The sequence below is a fragment of the Peromyscus leucopus genome, chromosome 14 (assembly GCF_004664715.2).
Source record: "Peromyscus leucopus breed LL Stock chromosome 14, UCI_PerLeu_2.1, whole genome shotgun sequence".
In the NCBI taxonomy this organism is placed as follows: Eukaryota; Metazoa; Chordata; class Mammalia; order Rodentia; family Cricetidae; genus Peromyscus; species Peromyscus leucopus.
The window spans coordinates 20,810,364-20,829,120 of record NC_051075.1 but is presented as its reverse complement, the minus strand read 5'-3'; the positions used below and the strand labels follow the sequence as shown (position 1 = coordinate 20,829,120).

Below are 18,757 nucleotides of genomic sequence, written 5' to 3'. Positions count from 1 at the left end.
AGCGTGTAGCTCAGGCTGGCTTTGAACTTCCTTTGTAATATAGGCTGTCCTTAACTTAGGATCCTCCTTCCGGCTTCTGTCTCCCAAGCGTGCATTACAGGCATGTGTCACATATCCGACAATATTATCAATTTTCTTTCTTTAATATTTGTTTATGTGTATGGTGTGTCTATTTGAATGTGGACACTGGTGTCTGGAAGTCGGGAATCTTGAAAAGAAAATTTTTGGGTTAATCGTCAAGTCCTGTATCATTTGTCCATTCTCTGCATAAAAGGAAAGTTCAGGGCTTGTTTCAAGTCCCTTGTTCAAGTAGTCTGTCAGGCTGTATCATCTCAGCTAGTCCTCTCGAAATTGTCCTGACCAGTTTGTAGGTTCTCTTCTGCCACCCCGTGGGGTCCAGCTTGTCAGGCACAGCAACAAGAACCTTTGCTGCTGAGTGGTCTCACCAGCCCGGTTCTCAGTTTTCAATCGTCACTAAAGACTTGTGGCTCATAGGCTATACTAAAAAGTGGTTACAGGTTACTTTTATCTTAGTTCTTAAAAACATTTTCTAAGCCAGGAGTTTAAGGTCACCCTTAGATACCCAGAGTTTGAGGCCAGTCGTGGCTACATAAGACCTGTTGTCAGGGGTTGGGGATTTAGCTCAGTGGTAGGGCGCTCCTGGGTTCAGTCCTCAACTCTGAAAAAAAAAAAAAGACCTGTTGTCAGGAATAGTATATTTGATTTACCTGACTAGGAACTGGGGCTTTGAATTGACTGTCATTCATTTCTAATGTTTAACTGGCACATAATTATACACTGCTGGATACAGCATGATGAAGATGGTTAGTATGTGCAATGTGTGATGACCAAATCAGGGAGATGAGCATTGTGTCTAAGGAGACTCTTCAGGCTCCTCCTCTGATCTAGTGAACGGCTGTAGACTGTGGCATCCTGCTGTGCTGTAGAAGAACACCTTCCTGTTCTGGTGCCTATTGCCGGTCTTCACAGTGTTCCCAGTTCGCTTCCCCTCCTGTCCTTCAGAGGCCACTGCTGTATTCTTTTCTCAAGGGATCTATACGCTAGTTCCACAAAAATGAGAGCCCGCGCCTCATCTTCTCACTAACAGACTCTGTCCTCTAGCATTGTCCATGTTGTTGCAGTAACGGGGTTTCAGACTTTTATTTTAATAGCTGAGTAATACACTGTGTACAGGTATATCACATTTTCTTTATCCAAGGAATTTTATTTCAGAAGACTGTGTGGTGATTGTGTTATATCAGTCTGTATACTATGTCTTCCACTTACGTCCTCTTCCTCAGGTTGACAGACTAGAGGTGTAGTGAGTTTAGCAGTGCCCCAGAGGATTAAGAGAAAGCTCTAATTCGCCAACTTTTACCAACATACCTGGATAGGATACAGTTTACATAATTATTATTTTCAGACATTATTTAAGTTCATTACAATATATATTGAACTACATGCAACTACATATTATGTTTTAATTATAAACCTGGTTCATAGTTGTGGTTTTCAAATACTTGTGATATTTGAAATGAAATCATTTCACACATCTCATTGGATCCTTGTCCACATTCAGGAAGATGAACCACAGGAAGATGCTAAGGAATTGCAGCAAGGTAAACCGTACCATTGGAGAGACTGGTCCATAATCAGGGGAAGGGACTGCTTATATATTTGGAGTGATGCTGCAGCCTTGGAATTGTCGAATGGCAGTAATGGATGGTTCAGATTTATCTTGGATGGGAAACTTGCCACCATGTATTCAAGTGGTAGTCCTGAAGGTGGATCGGATAGTTCAGGTAAGACTTGGTTCCAGTTAAAAGATTTTCTTAGCCTCTGGTTTTATGCCTTTAGTTTTGTCTCTGTTGTGGGATTTTTTATTTATTTATTTATTTTAAATAGAGAAGATGTGCTATAGCTGGACATGGTAGTATCGATCTGTAACCCCAGCATTTGGGAATTAGAGGCAAATTGATTGGGTGCTCAACACTCTCCTCAGAATGCCTTTTTATAAGGAAAGGTTTCCCTGTGTGGCCCTGACTGTCCTGGAACTCACTCTGTAGACCAGGCTGGCCTTGAACTCAGAGATCTCCCTGCCTCTGCCTCCTAAGTGCTGGGCACCACCCACCCAGGTCACAAATACCTTTTTATTTTATGTGCCAAGGAACAACACTGTAGCTACTTTTAATGTTATCAGTCTTTTAGATAAAGCTTTCTTTTGTTTTGACATAGTACATTGCATAGGTATATAGAAGTCTCGTTATATCTTTTCTCAAAGCCTCATTTGTAGTTAAAAAAAAAGATGACTGTAGAGTTGCTTTAAGCCTGAACCTATATAGGTCAGACAAGTCAGGATGCTGAAGAATAAAACTCTACTAATGCTTACTTTAGAGAAGTTACATTTCAATGATGTGGTATGGTTGAAGGGTAGATTTTTTTAAAACCAAGTATTTTGTCTTTGTAGAAAGCAGAAGTGAATTCTTAGAGAAGTTACAGAGAGCCCGAGGCCAAGTCAAGCCATCGACTTCCAGTCAGCCTATACTGTCAGCCCAGGACCCACTAAACTCACCGTAGGGAACTGGTCCTTAACGTGTTTGAAAGAAGGAGAAATTGCTATCCATAACTCTGATGGTCAGCAAGCTACAATACTAAAAGAAGATTTGCCTGGTTTTGTGTTTGAATCTAATAGAGGAACTAAACATTCGTTTACTGCAGAGACGTCTCTGGGTAAGTGTGTGGTCGTGCTATTTCTGAGTGAGAATAAGTGCATATGTTGGGGTGTAATCAGTGGATTCTGGGAATGTTCTCTGACATTGTATGCCATACCCTCTCCTCTAGGTTCAGAGTTTGTGACTGGATGGACTGGCAAAAGAGGCAGGAAATTAAAATCCAAGCTGGAAAAAACAAAGCAAAAGGTACATCTGCAGTGTGTTTTCCCTTTTTATGCTGACTTCAGGAACTGCAAACTGCAAACTTCAGGAACAGCTGATGAGCATTGGAGAGATTAAACATGTAACTTAAGCTTCCCAACGTTTTTAGTTATGCTTTTTCCCTTTGTTAATTATTTTGCACAGTTATTATGTTTTGTTTATATATATACACCCACATTAAAAACCAGTGAAAATTGGAGCAGAGGAAAAGAATGAAACTTTAGTTGTTTAATTGTTTAAATAATTTAATTTTATGGGCCAGGGAGATGGCTCCATGGGTAAGGGTGTTTGCTGCCAAACCCGATAACCTTGGTTTCATGCTGGGACCTCAGATGCTAGAGGGAAAGTCCCAAGTCCCAAGAGTTGTCTCCACATGAGCTCCACGGGTACACACATGTGTATCTGTGCTAAGTAATAAACTAGAAGATGATCATTTTACTTCCTAATCCTGATTTAATACTTTGTGATGGTGTAACTTCACTGCTTGGTTCTGGATTCCGATAGTTTTTGTGCTTGATTTAATGTCTGACTTTGATGGACTGAGGACAATGGGGGTAAAGAGCCCAGGAGTATAGTGTAGAGCATTCACCTAACCTGGTTCCCAGCACCACCCACAAACAAGCCCAGACCAAAGCAGTGAAAGTAAGCACATCGTTACATTAAAAACCCCTTAGTATAAATTTAAAAATTCTATTTATCAGATATGCATTGTTCTTCGAAAGCATGGCTAGTTGTCAAAGTCCAGCATCATGGGCCTATAACCTAGCTACTCAGTAGGCTGAAGTAGGAAGATGAACAAATTCAAGGCATGCTTGGGCTACAGAGTGTGTTTGAGGCCAGCCTGTGCCACTTGGTGAGACTCTGAGATCTCAAAAAGTAAAAAGAGGGTTAGGGACAGCTCAGTAGTAGAGTGCTTGCCTAGTGTGTGTGAGGTCTTGGATTCAATCCCCAGAACCACAAAAAATAAACGAGTAAAATAAGGCCAGTATAATTCTAATGTTACCAGTTGTTCTTGCCTATTTAAGAAGGGATTAAAATAGTCTCCAAGTAAACATTTTCTAGCGACAGATGCTTGTCTTTTATCTACAGGTTATACAAAGTGGTTTTTGCTTCTTTAGAGATAGGGTCTCTCTATGTAAGCTGGCTTGGAACTCACTAGGTAGACCAGGCTGGACTCAATTCTCAAGATTTGCCTTCCTCTGCCATCCTACCTGGGTTTAAGGGCATGTCTGGCCCAGAAAATACTTTTAAAATACAATGTTTGTAGCTACTTGAGACTAGGGAAGAGAGAACTTAAAAAAATGAGTTTTAGTTGGAGAAAAAAAAAAAAAGATTTTTAAAAACAAAAACACTAATGGTGAGGCATGGTGATTTATATCTATATTTTGAGTTCTAGGCGAGCTTGAACTATACAGCAAGTTTGAGGCCAGCCTAGGCTAGCTGCATCACAAGACCCTGTTTCAAAACAAACAAACAATCAAGCAAAACAAGATATTCATTCTTCAGTTTTTGTTGTTAATGTTCTGGGTAATCCTGGAGACATTTCCTCTTTGTAGATTTTAGAAGCATTTAGCTCAGTTTTTAAAGGTGAATCTAGTGCCATCAAGATGGTACAGTGGATAAAAGTGCTTATTGAGCAGCCTGCAGTAAATCCCTGGGACTCACATGGTACAGGAGAGGACTGAGTCTTCACAAATTGTTCTCTGGCCTGCACATGTACACGCACACAGCCAATGGATAAATAAATTAATAGGTATCCTTTATATGAATAGCTTTTGGTTGCTTCTGTATATGTTTTTTAAAAGAGCATAAGGTCAGATATTAGTTTCAATTCAGAATATATTTGAAACACTTCAGAAAGAAATATCTTACACTTTTAATCCTAGTACTTGGGAGGTAGAGGCAGGCAGAACTCTTGAGTTTGAAGCCAGCCTCTTCTTCACTGAGAGTTCTAGGACAGCCAGGGCTGTCTAAGACTCTGTCTTAGAAGGAAGGAAGAAGGGAGACAGGGAGGGAGGGAAGGAAGGAAAAGTATCTGACTCAAGACAGCTAGTAGAAGTAAGTGGGATTTGAAATGAAGACAGCATTCCTCATTCATAGATGTTTTGTGAATTGGTGCAGAGGATCGTATTTTTGTATGTTCCTGTTAAAAGATATTTTATGGGTATTGTTGATTGCAACATTTTCTTGACCATAGCATTGCCATGCCTGAACATCTCTCTCTCTCTCTCTCTCTCTCTCTCTCTTCTCTCTCTCTCTCTCTCTCTGTGTGTGTGTGTGTGTGTGATGTTTTAAGCAAACAGCTGGTTTTGTGTGATTTTGTGTGCATCTGTGCTGCATGGTTAGACTGTGCTTACAAAGTAGAAAGTACCACAGTATTACGTGTGAAACCGTGAAATGAACAAAAACAACACAGAAATATAAAATATATAGAAATATAAAGAACATGATATTACATAGAGTGCAAAAGACATTTGTTCAGAATATGAGAGCGGAACAGCATCTTATTTGAACTGAGCTGGGAACGTGTATGTCTGGCGACACAGTTTTTTTCCTGAACTTTGCATAATCACGAAGCACCGTGGAAGTACTAGAAATACTAGAATACAGTTTGAGAGCAGCAACAAATTTTACTGAATAGGCAGATAAATATGGAGTCCTTAAAGGCTGATGAGTTGCTAACTCTAAGTCTTTAAAAAGCTGATGATACCTAGCTCAGGAGTTTATCGGAATCCCTAGTGTTGGCTATTAATTGTGGAAATGTTTTTAACCACCTGTGGTTCACAGTAGAATTTTCTGGTTCCTGGGAAATTTGTATATTCATGAGTTATCCTGAGGGTAGGATCCAAGTCTGTCTTAAGGATATGTGTTAGAGCACTTACCTAGCATGTTTGGGGTCCTGGGAATAATCCTAGCATTGTAAAAACCAGAACCAATTCATTTGTATTTCATGTGTACCTTGTGCAGATCATTTTCTACAACATTCTTGATTTTAGTGCCAAGGATGGAGCCCCTCATGGTCCTGCGCAGGCTTGGCAATGCTGCCCCTCCCAGCCATGTCCCCAGCCTTTTATGTGATGGCTTTAATGATGTTGTGTCACACTATTAGTTAAAAGTTTTTAGGTTTTGGAATTTCTGTCTCAGAACAGGATGCTTGGCTTGTGTGGTGTATCCACCAACCACATCTAGATGTACAACTAAGTGAAGTTTGATAATGAAAGTCATAAATCAGTGAGAACATTGTCTCAATCTTACATTTTATTCTCTTAAAGTCAGACAGGATTAATGCTTCACTCCACCTCTCCTCCCTTGGTTTTGTTTTTCCTGAGGATCAGACCCGGAGTTTTGTGCTGTGTTCAGCAAGCATTCTGCCACTGAGCTTCATCCTAGCTCTTGATTGGTTTATTTATTTCCTCCCTAAATGTTTTTTCTTTAGTTTTGAGACAAGGCCTTCTCTATCACAGGCCTGAGCTCCTGGTGATTCTTGTGCCCCAGCCGCCTGATTTCCTGCATTATAGGCATCAGGCACAGTGCCTTGATTTGAATTGACAAGTCAGTAACCAGTTGGCTAGTCTTTGGCACGTAATAGCATTATGGTTCAAAATATATTTATTTTAGGCAAAAGTTATTTAACTATTAGTTCTAACCTCAGATTTATTTCTTAATACTGTTTTAGGTAGTGTAATCTAGGTCTTGCTATGTTTTGATGTAGAAAACCATACCAAAATAGAGTGGGAAGCTATTAAGTGCTTCGAAAGGTTTTTAAGCCTGGTGTGTTGGTGCACGCCCTTAATCCAGCACTCAGCAGGCAGAGGCATATAGATCTCTGTGAGTTTGAGGCCAGCCAGGACTACAGAGAGAAACCTGTCTGGGAAAAACAAGAAGGATATGTTTGGCGAGCGCACCACCCGTGTGTGTACCCACCACCTGTGTGTGTACCACCTGTGTGTGGTGTGGATTCTCATGGAGGCCTGAAGAGGGCATCAGATCCCATGGAGCTATCCACTGTCAGTGCTGGGAACCAAAGTCAGGTCCTCTGCAAGAGCAATATGTACTTTAATCTCTGAGCCATCTTTCCAGTACTTGAAGTACTAGAAGGATAGTTTGTTTCCTGTTGCATTAGAGTTATAATCAAGATTAAATTAGAGAAACTCTAAATTTGCATTAGTTAATTGTACAAGTAAATACTTGTTTCATTAAAATAATTTACATAATCTGTAAAAATGTTCAACAGTGTAACGTTTGTTAATAGTGTCATGTACTAAAATTTATCAGACCTTAGTGTGGCTTGCTCTTTTGGATACTTTAATTTTAACTTCAATGATCATTCCTTTTCATGGTGAAATCTGTAAATTTGTAAATGTAATTATGTATGATACGTGAGTGATATTTAAAAGCCTGTTATATCCCAGAATGTTAAAGGGTAAGCTAAGTTTTGGTTGTTAGAATCATAAGTGGTTTGATTTTTCTCCTTTTGGGGGAGGGAGTAATGTTATTTGTATTTCTAACTGGTTAATCACGAAAAGGTTACTTTTATGTTGAAAAGAAAGGGTACTGTTGGACATTTTAAAGAGCTATTTTAGTAAACATTTAAAATCTATCAGTATCTTTTCAGCAAGTAGAACATGTAAGAATCATAACATAATGTAGAAGTTAATATGGGACAGAAATCTTACTTTTTGTTATGTTTTTATGGTGATGATGGAGATTGAACTTTGTGTATTCATGTTAGGCAGACTGCTGAGCTATATACCCATAGCCTCAAAAGTTGTCTTTTTTTTTCTTTTCTTTTTTTTTTTTTTGAGACAGGGTTTCTCTGTGTAGCTTTGAGCCTTTCCTGGACCTCACTTGGTAGCCCAGGCTGGCCTCGAACTCATAGAGATCCGCCTGCCTCTGCCTCCTGAGTGCTGGGATTAAAGGCGTGCGCCACCACCACCCGGCAAAAGTCTTATTTCTTAAAGGTTTGTGATCAAGTGCCTGAGAGAGATAGCTTAGATGGAGAGACAGATAATGAGCTGAAGAGTTGGTAAAGTTGATCACTGTAGTGGAATTTATAATGTCTTTGCTTCTTTTGACAGGTACGAACTATGGCTAGAGATTTGTATGATGACCACTTTAAAGCCGTTGAAAGCATGCCTCGGGGAGTAGTGGTAACCCTCAGAAATATAGCAACTCAGTTAGAGTCGTCTTGGGAACTTCATACAAATAGACAAGTATGTTAAGCTCTCGTTTTTAGATTATTATGTTTGTTTGTTTTGTGTGTTTGAGTGTCTTGCCTACACGGATATGTCTGTGCACCGAGTATGTGGTGCACACAGTGGCCAGAGGAAGGCACGAGAACCCCTTGATAAGGCGTTAGAGATGCTTATGAGCCACCATGTGTATGCTAGGAGCTGAACCTAGGTCTCTCTAGCCCCTGCTTTTTATATTTGTTTGTTTGTTTGAGACAGGGTTTCTCTGTGTAGCTTTGGAGCCTGTCCTGGATTTCACTCTGTAGACCAAGGCTGGCCTTGAACTCAGAGATCTGCTTGCCTCTGCCCAGCTGCTTTTTACGTTTTTGAGGCGTGGCCTTTCTATGTAGCCCTGGCTGACCTGGCTGTTTTCAAACTTTAGGGGGTCCTCTGGCTGTAGGCTCCTAAGTGCTGAGATGACTGGCCTGCACCACCATGCCTGACTTCTCTTTTTCCTTTTGAGATCAACTGCACCTGCTTGGCTCATGATGGTCTTGAACTCATAATTGTCTTATCTCAGCATTCCAAGTGCTGGGGTTTGTGGGTTTGTGTGCTTGGTCTCAGTGTCTCCTGAGAGAGTTTTGGTTTGTGTTATGTCCTATTCTCAAACACCCCCACACACCCCCACACCCCCGTATCTTTTATGTTCTAGTAAGAGCCAGGGAACTAGAGCCCACAAACCAAATTTATTCTTACACTTACTTGAGTATGGTTTTATGAGGTGAGAGTAATTTTTATGTTTAAATTTTTAAAATATATTTTCATTTTATGTGTATGAGTACCTACATGAAATAGTCATAGGATCCCCTGGAGGTGGAGTTATAGATGGTTATGAGCTACCACTTAGATGTTGGGAAGTGAACTCAGGTCCCCGATTAAGAGCAATAGGTGCTCTTAACCACTGAGCCATCTTTCCAGACCTCTCGAGACAGGGCTTGTTTGTGTAACAGCCCTGGCTGTCCTGGAACATATTTTGTAGCCCAGACTGGCCTCGAACTCACTGAGATCCACCTGCCGCTGCCTCCCAAGTGCTGGGATTGAAGGTGTGTGCCTAGCAAAAAAAACAAAACAAAAGCTCAAAAAGAGGGCAGGTTTTATGCTACATGAAAATGATATGAAGACAAAATTTCACTGTCATGAAATGGTTTGATTGCTCATAGCCATGCTTATTAATTTCACATTTTCTGTGACTGCTTTGCAGTATTGCAGTAATCAGGGTTCAACAGAAATGCTGTGGTATAGCAGGATTAAACAGGATTTCAGTGACTTAATATTAGGGCTGGAGATATAGCTCAGTGGTTAAGAGTATATATTGTAGCCAGGAGGTGGTGGCGCACGGCTTTAATCCCAGCACTCGGGAAGCAGAGGCAGGCAGATCTCTGTGAGTTCGAGACCAACCTAGTCTACAGAGCGAGTTCTAGGACATCCAGGGCTGTTGCACAGAGAAACCTTGTCTCAAAAAACAGGAAAGAAGGGGCTGGAGAGATGGCTCAGCGGTTTAGAGTACTGACTGCTCTTCCAGAGGACCGTGGTTCAATTCCCAGCACCCACATGGCAGCTCATAACTGTAACTCCAGTTCCAGGGGATCCAACACCCTCATACATAAAATAAAGTTAAATTAAAAAAAAAGAAAGAAAGAAAGAAAAAAATCGGAAGAAAAAGGAGTATATACTGCTTTTGCAGAAGATCTAGGTTTGGTTCCTGGCACACAAGTTGGGTAGCTCACAATCACCTGTAGCTTCAGCTCTGGGCATTTGATGCCATGGGCCTCTAGAGGACCCAGCACATGTGTGCACCCTAACGGCCACCACACATATAATTAAATTTTTTTAAATCTCTAAAGTATTGTGGGCTTTTCACAAACAAATATTGCTAGCTTACTAAGAATAATTTGCTTTGGTAATATGAGCTTTAATCTAGTGTAATATTAATTGGTTTTCATAGTGATTGGTGTTACATGTTATTTTTTTGTTTTTGTTTTTCAAGACAGGGTTTCTCTGTGTAGCTTTGGAGCCTTTCCTGGAACTCACTCTGTAGACCAGGCTGGCCTCGAACTCACAGAGATCCACCTGCCTCTGCCTCCCAGTGCTGGGATTAAAGGTGTGCGTCACCACTGCAGGCTACATGTTATTTTCTTAAAGACTGTGCTTTTACATTGTCTTTATTACTTATTTTTTTCTTTCAGTGTATTGAAGGTGAAAACACTTGGCGAGATTTAATGAAGACAGCTTTAGAAAACCTAATTGTACTTCTGAAGGATGAGAACACAATTTCACCATATGAAATGTGTAGTAGTGGTTTAGTCCAAGCACTTCTTACTGTTTTAAACAATGTAAGTTCATTTAGTACTAGAAACAAAGACATAATACAGTTTCAAAGAGTGTTTGTGGTTCTGCTTTTGGTAGATTGGTTTTAAGTATTGTTATTTAAGAAATATTTTAAAATTAAGTAGATGTTAAATGTTAATATTTTGAATTACTCTGCCTTTAAATTGACAGCATTACGTTAAGCTAATTGAATGAAATATTTTAATCTATTTGATTTTTAAGTTCTCCAGTTTTATTTTAGTGAAGATTTAATTGAAAAAAAAAAAAAACTTTAGCCTAAGAGTTAACATTATTCAATGCTTTGATTTCCTCAGCACTCACCTCAAATAGAGTAACTGAAGTATTTAAATCATATGCTTGAAGTTACTTTGTAAAACAGTGTTAGAGAGCAAAACGTGACCATTTAATCCTTTACTAACAATTGTATTTCTCTTACACTTAGTCTACTATAAATATCTGTTTCATAAAAATATTTTCTCTTATGTCAGTGAAGAAAAACATGCTTATTTCAGTTTTACATGCCATTTTAATTTCTATTTATTTATTTATTTATTTATTTATTTATTAATTATACAGAAGAGGGTGCCAGATCTCATTACAGATGGTTGTGAGCCACCATGTGGTTGCTGGGAATTGAACTCAGGACCCCTGGAAGAACAGTCAGTGCTCTTAACCTCTGAGCCATCTCTCCAGCCCTTAATTTCTTTTTTAACTTGAAAATTTTAAGTTATTACTTTATATGTGTATGTGTTTTGCCTGCGTGTATGAACACCACATGCATGCAGTGCCCATGCGGGCCAGAAAAGGGCATTGAGTCCCCTGGAACTGTAGTTACAGGTGTATGTGACCTGCACGTGGGTGCTGGGCGTAGAATGGTAGGTCCACCAGGAGAGCAGCCAGTTAGTTCTCTCAACCGCTGAGCCTGCTCTCCAGCCCCAATCTCTTGGAAAAAAAAAAAAGACAGTTTCTCTGTGTAGCCCTGGCTGTCCTAGAACTTACTCTATTGACCAGGCTGGCCTCGAACTCAGAGATCTGTTTGCCTCTGCCTCCTCAGTGCCTGTGCCAACGTCACCACCCAGCTTAAATGTTTTATTTTGATTTGGTGATAAAGTTCAAATTTTCTTAAAGTCGTTAACTTCAGTGGGTCTCATGTTCAGGAATTTTACCATTTGTATCTTCATTTACTGAAATATAGTAGTAATTGATATATAGTAGTAATTGATAATATATCATTTATTAAGATCTGTGAAACCATCGTTGATGGGTTTTCCCCCCAAACTCATTGAAGTAGCACAGTGAAAATGGCAATGATTGGTTCTCATACAATCTGAGGTCACTGGGCCTGCTTTTGAGAAACACTAATAGACCAGCATAATTGGTGGCTCCCCATGACATTAGTGAAGAGAAACACTTGCATGTCAGTCACTGCCTACTGAGCACACAGAAAACGTCAGTCACTGCCTACTGACTGAATGAGTCAATGAGTTTACTGGAATTGTATTGATAATTTAAAAGGCTCATGTCTTTATAAGCTTGTGATAAATTTGCTGTAAAATCTATAAATGTGCTTTTGTTTTACTTTTTGTTTTAGAGCATAGATTTGGATATGAAGCAAGATTGTAGTCAACTGGTAGAAAGAATAAATGTCTTCAAAACAGCCTTTAGTGAAAGTGAAGATGATGAAAGGTAAAGCCCAGAGCCTGGAGTGTGAGCAAGCATGTGCATCCTGTGCAAAGCTGGGCTGTGGGCAAGCATGTGCATCCTGTGCAAAGCTGGGGTGTGGGCAAGCATGTGCATCCTGTGCAAAGCTGGGGTGTGGGCAAGCATGTGCATCCTGTGCAAAGCTGGGGTGTGGGCAAGCATGTGCATCCTGTGCAAAGCTGGGGTTCAGTGTCCAGCACCAAGGCCAAAATAAACCCCAGATTTCTTTTATTTTCATAGTTGTAGTGTTTGCATACTTGGTATACTTCCTTTAAATAACTTTGTTTATGCACACTTTCAGTGAAAGTAGCTTGATAAATATAAATGAAAAAAGTTGAAATGTTATTTGAATGTAGCAGAAGAACGTAAACCATGTTTGTTAGGACCTCGGGGATCACTTAGTTTAAAGTTTAAACATGCCTATTTGACTACATAGTAAACATCTGTTTCATTATTATAAAAAGCTGGATGTGGTGGTAGGACATCACACAGCTGTAATCCTGTTACTGAGGATTTTCTTTTTTGTTTTTTATTTTTTGAGACAGGGTTTCTCTGTATAGTTTTTGGGGCTCTGTAGACCATGCTGGCCTCGAACTCACAGAGATCCACCTGGCTCTGCCTCCAGAGTGCTGGGATTAAAGGCGTGTGCCACCACTGCCCGGCCCATCCTTTCTTAAAAGAAAAAAAAAAATTGAGCATTGGCTAAATATTTGATATTAAGTGGTAATTGTTAGTTAACTGTGACAGGGGTCCATTATCCTTTTGTAAGGGCATACAGTTATAACACCTCTGGAAGAAATGGTACACTGTCATTTTCTTCAAAATGCAATGGAGTGAGGTCTGCTGGGTGTATAAATAAAAGCAGATGGGCCTTTAGTGCGCATCGTTTCAGCTGGAGTTGGGTGGATGATGGAGCATTGCACCAGTTCTCCTCCTTTTGAGTGTGGTGGTTCTGTAACAAGTGACAGCCCACTGAGTGTAGATTATATCTTAGTGATGACAATTGATTGAGATATTCCTATGTCAGCCAGGTGTAGTGCAACATGTGTGTAATCCTTGCACTAAGGAGGCAGAGGCAGGAGGATTGAGCACTCATGGCTTACCAGGAGGCTACAGAGCAAGTTCCTAGAAACCCTGTCTCCACACTTCCCCAGATAAAAAAACAAAAAAGAAAATATTACTGTACTAAATGTAACACATGTTATAGCTATCCAAATATTAAGATATACATATGCTGTGCATTTAATTGAAAGTTTTATTAGTCTTTCTATCTGTGGGTATGTATAAGCACAGGTACCCTTGACGGCCAGAGGAGGACATCAGAACCGCTGGAGCTGGTGTTACAGGTGGTTGTGAGCCCCCTGGTGTGGGTGCTGGGAACCATACTCAGGTCTCTGCAAGAACACCAATGCTCTTAGCTACCCAGCCATTTCTCTAGCCCATATCTTGGATTCTGAAGCAAAAAAACTGAGTTAGGAGAGTCTGCGGCTGCTCAGAAGTTGCTGAGGTCTGTGGATCTGATTTCTCCCTGGTTCACATGCTGGAAGGGGAGAACTGACTACTGCAAGTCCTTGTCTGACCTCTTTATTGCTCACACAAGCAAATAACTGTAAGAAAGGGAGTTGTCTAATTCACCCGTCTTTGCCTCCTGAAGAAAGCATAGGGTTATGTGAAATTGATAATTGAGACTTCTACATGAATATTCGCATGCAATTACATAAAAGCTCTTACTTTTGTCTTCACAGTAGACCAGCAGTTGCATTAATTCGAAAGTTAATAGCTGTGCTAGAATCAATTGAACGACTACCTCTCCATTTGTATGATACACCAGGATCCACATATAACCTCCAGGTAACTGAAAAACATAGCCCTTTATAACCAAGTACATTTAGGAACAATGATATGCTTTACTTTTTATTTTGAAAATATGCTTCCTTTTATATTGGATTAAGAACATTTTCAGCTTAATCTTTAAGTTCCTAGTTTAAATGCCATTTGATTTTGGTTTTTCTTTTCTTTCTTTTTTTTTTTTTTTTGTTTTTTGTTTTTGTTTTATTTTCGAGACAGGTTTCTCTGTGTAGTTTTGGTGCCTGTCCTGGATTTCGCTCTGTAGACCAGGCTGGCCTCGAACTTACAGAGATCTGCCTGGCTCTGCCTCCAGAGTGCTGGGATTAAAGGTGTGCGCCACCACCATCTGGCACCATTTGATTTTTTTAAAGAAGGCTTCATGTGTATGAATGTTTTCCCTTCATGTAAATGCACTACATGCATGCAGTACCAGAGGAGACCAGAAGAGGGCATTGAATCCCCTGGAACTAGAGTTATAGATGGTTGTGAACTGCCTTGTGGGTGTTGGGAACAGAACCTGAGTCTTCTTTAAGAGCAGCAAGTGCTTTTAGTCATTGAACTGTCTCTCTAGCCTGTTTGAGTATGTTGTATTTTGTTTTTTATATCCTCCTCACCCACCCTCCCCCACTCCCCAGATGGGGTTTCTCTGTATAACAGCCCAGGTTGTTCTGGAACTCACTTTGTAGACCAGCTTGGCCTTGAACTCAGAGATCCACCTGCTTCTGCCTCCAGAGTTCTGGGATTAAAGGCGTGTGCCACCACCGCCACCACCACCACCATTCTGCTCAAATTAAATTCTTTAAAAAGCACTTTATTATTTTTTTCCTTTATACATTGGTTCATTTTATTTTGACCAAATGCCTCCTCTTCACCTAGCCTTACAACTCCTCCTTGTATCTCCCCAACTTCATGTCATATATAGATACAGCTATAAAACCACTGAGCGTAGTCAGGTTTGCCTGCATGCATGTGGGTGTAGAGCTGTCCTCTGCAGCATCAGCAGCATGCATATCGGCAGCCCCACCCCCAAGGAAAGACTGACCTCTCCCAGCGTAGTTGTTGACAGGTAGTTTCCCATCTAGGAGTGGGGGCTTGTGAGCTCCCCGTTCCCTCATGCTGGAGTACTGACTGGATTGGTCCTGTGCAGGTGTCTCCATGCTGGAGTACTGACTGGATTGGTCTTGTGCAGGTGTCTCCATGCTGGAGTACTGACTGGATTGGTCCTGTGCAGGTGTCTCCATGCTGGAGTATTGACTGGATTGGTTTTGTGCAGGTGTCTCCATGCTGGAGTATTGACTGGATTGGTCTTGTGCAGGTGTCTCCATGCTGGAGTATTGACTGGATTGGTCTTGTGCATGGTGTCTCCATGCTGGAGTATTGACTGGATTGGTCCTGTGCAGGTGTCTCCATGCTGGAGTATTGACTGGATTGGTCTTGTGCAGGTGTCTCCATGCTGGAGTATTGACTGGATTGGTCTTGTGCAGGTGTCTCCATGCTGGAGTATTGACTGGATTGGTCTTGTGCAAGGTGTCTCCATGCTGGAGTATTGACTGGATTGGTCTTGTGCAGGTGTCTCCATGCTGGAGTATTGACTGGATTGGTCTTGTGCAGGTGTCTCCATGCTGGAGTATTGACTGGATTGGTCTTGTGCAGGTGTCTCCATGCTGGAGTATTGACTGGATTGGTCTTGTGCAGGTGTCTCCATGCTGGAGTATTGACTGGATTGGTCTTGTGCAGGTGTCTCCATGCTGGAGTATTGACTGGATTGGTCCTGTGCAGGTGTTATGGAGCAACCACAATTGTTGACAGTTCATGATGCAACTGCCTGCCCTGTCCACAAGGGTCTTTTACTGGTTCTTCTTGCCCCTTCCTCATGTACCCTGAGCCTCGGCTGGAGTGATAACAGATGTCTTATTTGGGACAAGCATTCTATAGTCTCATTTTCTCTGTACTGGATCACTTGTGGTTCTTGGTATTAACCTCTGTCCACTGCAAAAATAAATCTCTTTGATTTAGGGTGAGGACTGGGTAGAGACCCTGAGTGTTTGTTCCTCCTGTCCTTATCTTCCAGTGCTTGGATTATAGATGTGTCATCATGTTCAACTTCCTCATATCTCAAAGGCCTTTGCTATTCTTATTAATCATCTGGGTTTCGTTTTTTTTTGCTTTTCTCAATACAAGGTTTTTCTGTGTAGTCCTAGCTGTCTTAGAACTAGCTCTGTAGACCAGGTTAGCCTTGAACTCAGAGAACCCCCTGTCTCTGCCTATAAGTACTGGGATGACAGGTGTGAGCCACTGTGCTGGTTTCTGTGCTGCTGAGGTTGAACCCAAGACAAGTACTCTACCGGGTCCTGTGCTTTTTTTCCTTCAGAAGTTTGTGTAAAACCCAGAGAAAGAGCAAAAATGTGCCAAATGCACAAATAACCAGTGCTCTTGTAGGATTTAAGATTATGCAGAAATGAAGCTAACTGAAATTGGTTGCTTGCAAATATATATCAGAGGAAAAATTACCTTGCATTTTTAAGTTTATTGGAGACTGTTATCCTAGTTTCTTCTGTTGCTCTGATGAAATGTCCTGATTAACTGATGAAAAGCAATGCAGGGCAGGAAGAGAATAATTGACTGCCATCCAGAGTCCAGTCCACCATTGTGACGAAGTCTCAGAAGCAGGCGCTTGGGATAGCTGGTCCCACAGCATCACAGTCACAGCAGAGGGGAAAACCCACCAATGCTGCCTGATTGCTCCTCCAGAGCTTTCTTCACTCCGGAGATGGTGCTGCCCCAACCAGGCTGGATCTTTTTAGATCAAACAATCCCCTGTGAGCGTGTCTATAGGCCAAACTATAGACATCTCAATGGAGGCTCTCCTCTCAGCTGATTCTAAGTTCTCCCAAGCTGACATTTAAAACTAACTTTTTGGGCTTGAGAGATGGCTCAGCAGGTAAAGGCATCTGCCACCAAGCCTGGAAACCTGAGTTCATCCCCCAGGACCCACATGGTTAAAGGAGAACTGATTCCCACGGGTTGTTTTCTGACTGCCACATGCCCCACCCCCCAGCTAAATAAGTAAGTGTAATAAGAACATTTAAAAAGAACAGTGTTTCCCCCCCCCATCAATGCCTGGAGCAGGTGGAGAGCTGGCCCAGTGCTCATAACAGTGGGAGAGCCAACCCTATTAGCACAGGTATGGGTGAGGCAGCCCCGAAGTTGTGAACGTGGGAGAGCTGGCCCATTTCTCATCTGGAGGACCAATCCCACAGCTGCCCAGGCTCAGACCCAGGGTTATGACTTGGCCCACTCCAACATCTATCCACCCCATCTGTGACCTGCTGGATCATGTGAAGGAAGCCGACCCATAGACCCAAAGCTGCGGGATCTCCACAACTCAGGGCAACAACAGGATACCAGGAAGAGTCCTACTGAGGACCCAGTATCCGTAGTGTAGTAGAAACCAGAGCCTCAAACAAGATCAATGACTCTTTGGTACGAACACTTGCAAGTAAAGATTCTGGACAAAGGTGTCTACAGCATGAGATCACTGTGTCACACTGCAGCTTCCGTGACAAAATTTTTAATTCTTTCTCCTTTTTCTCTCTTAGCTTTTGTTTTAATGGGGGTGGGCAGGGGGGCAGGGCAGCTGTGAAGGGACAGAGAAATGAATGAGGTCAACATACATGATGTAAAAGACACATAGAATAAATTAAAAAATAAATAAAACAAAAACCTAACTTTTACAGGTAGTGAGTGCTTGCTGCCAAGCTTGATGACCTGTGTTTGATTCCTAGAACCCATGTGGTGGAGAGAGAGGTGGACTCCTATGGATTATCCTCTTGATTTCCACTTGTGCAAGTGTGCATTCACACACACACAAATAATAAATAAGTAAATAGATGTGTACTTTATGAAATGTTCATTAGCCTCAGATCATATATGTTGTGGCTGCAAAGGAATAAGTTCATTAGCTACTTAAATTTAACTGTAATTTATGATTATAAGCTATATATTTCATTTAGTTTTGTTTTTTTGGGGACAGGGTCTCACTATGTAGTCCTGGCTGCCCTGGAACTCATTATATAGACCCGACTGGCTTCATACTCACAGAGATCTGCCTGCCTCTGCCTCTGAGTGCTGGGATTAAAGGCGTGCGCCACCACACCTGGCTCTGAATGTCCTATGTATATTTGAGGTCTGGAAATTCTAGTAAATTAACTTTTCTCCTTGATAATCACTGTCATTGGACCTCTTTACAAGCCGTGTCAAAACATTTATTGATCTAATTCCTTGGGTTATTTTTCATTTTTTTACGGGTCACCCAGTCCGGCCTCAGACTCGTGACAATTCTCCTGCCTCATTTTCCAGCTGCTGGAACTGCAGCTGTGCCAGCACACCTGGACTGTACTTTATAACAATCTCATTTGTTCGTGTTCCTGAAGCAGTTGTCGTCGTTACAAATCCAACAGGAACAGCATTTTCTGACGGATGTTGATCGTTGTTTCTGTGCAGATACTTACGAGAAGACTACGCTTTCGTCTGGAACGTGCACCTGGCGAGACTGCCCTGATAGACCGGACTGGCAGAATGCTGAAGATGGAGCCCTTAGCCACAGTTGAGTCTCTGGAGCAGTACCTGCTGAAAATGGTGAGCTTCTGTCTGGGAGGGGCTGTCGAGGAAATGCATGCCCAGAGTTAGGGTCGTGTAATTGTGCCCAGTAATTCT

At 41.4% G+C, this 18,757-nt stretch overlaps 1 protein-coding gene across 1 annotated transcript in view; it reads left to right on the top strand.

The window, feature by feature from the left end:
* The window catches only part of Hectd1 (HECT domain E3 ubiquitin protein ligase 1), an 86,684-nt gene that overhangs the window by 34,208 nt on the left and 33,719 nt on the right, over nucleotides 1–18,757 (top strand). The window contains 9 exon segments of the mRNA XM_028869679.2: nucleotides 1,580–1,802; nucleotides 2,468–2,548; nucleotides 2,551–2,730; nucleotides 2,842–2,918; nucleotides 8,012–8,146; nucleotides 10,351–10,497; nucleotides 12,084–12,178; nucleotides 13,939–14,044; nucleotides 18,545–18,679. Coding sequence (XP_028725512.1) covers nucleotides 1,580–1,802; nucleotides 2,468–2,548; nucleotides 2,551–2,730; nucleotides 2,842–2,918; nucleotides 8,012–8,146; nucleotides 10,351–10,497; nucleotides 12,084–12,178; nucleotides 13,939–14,044; nucleotides 18,545–18,679 — 1,179 coding nt within the window.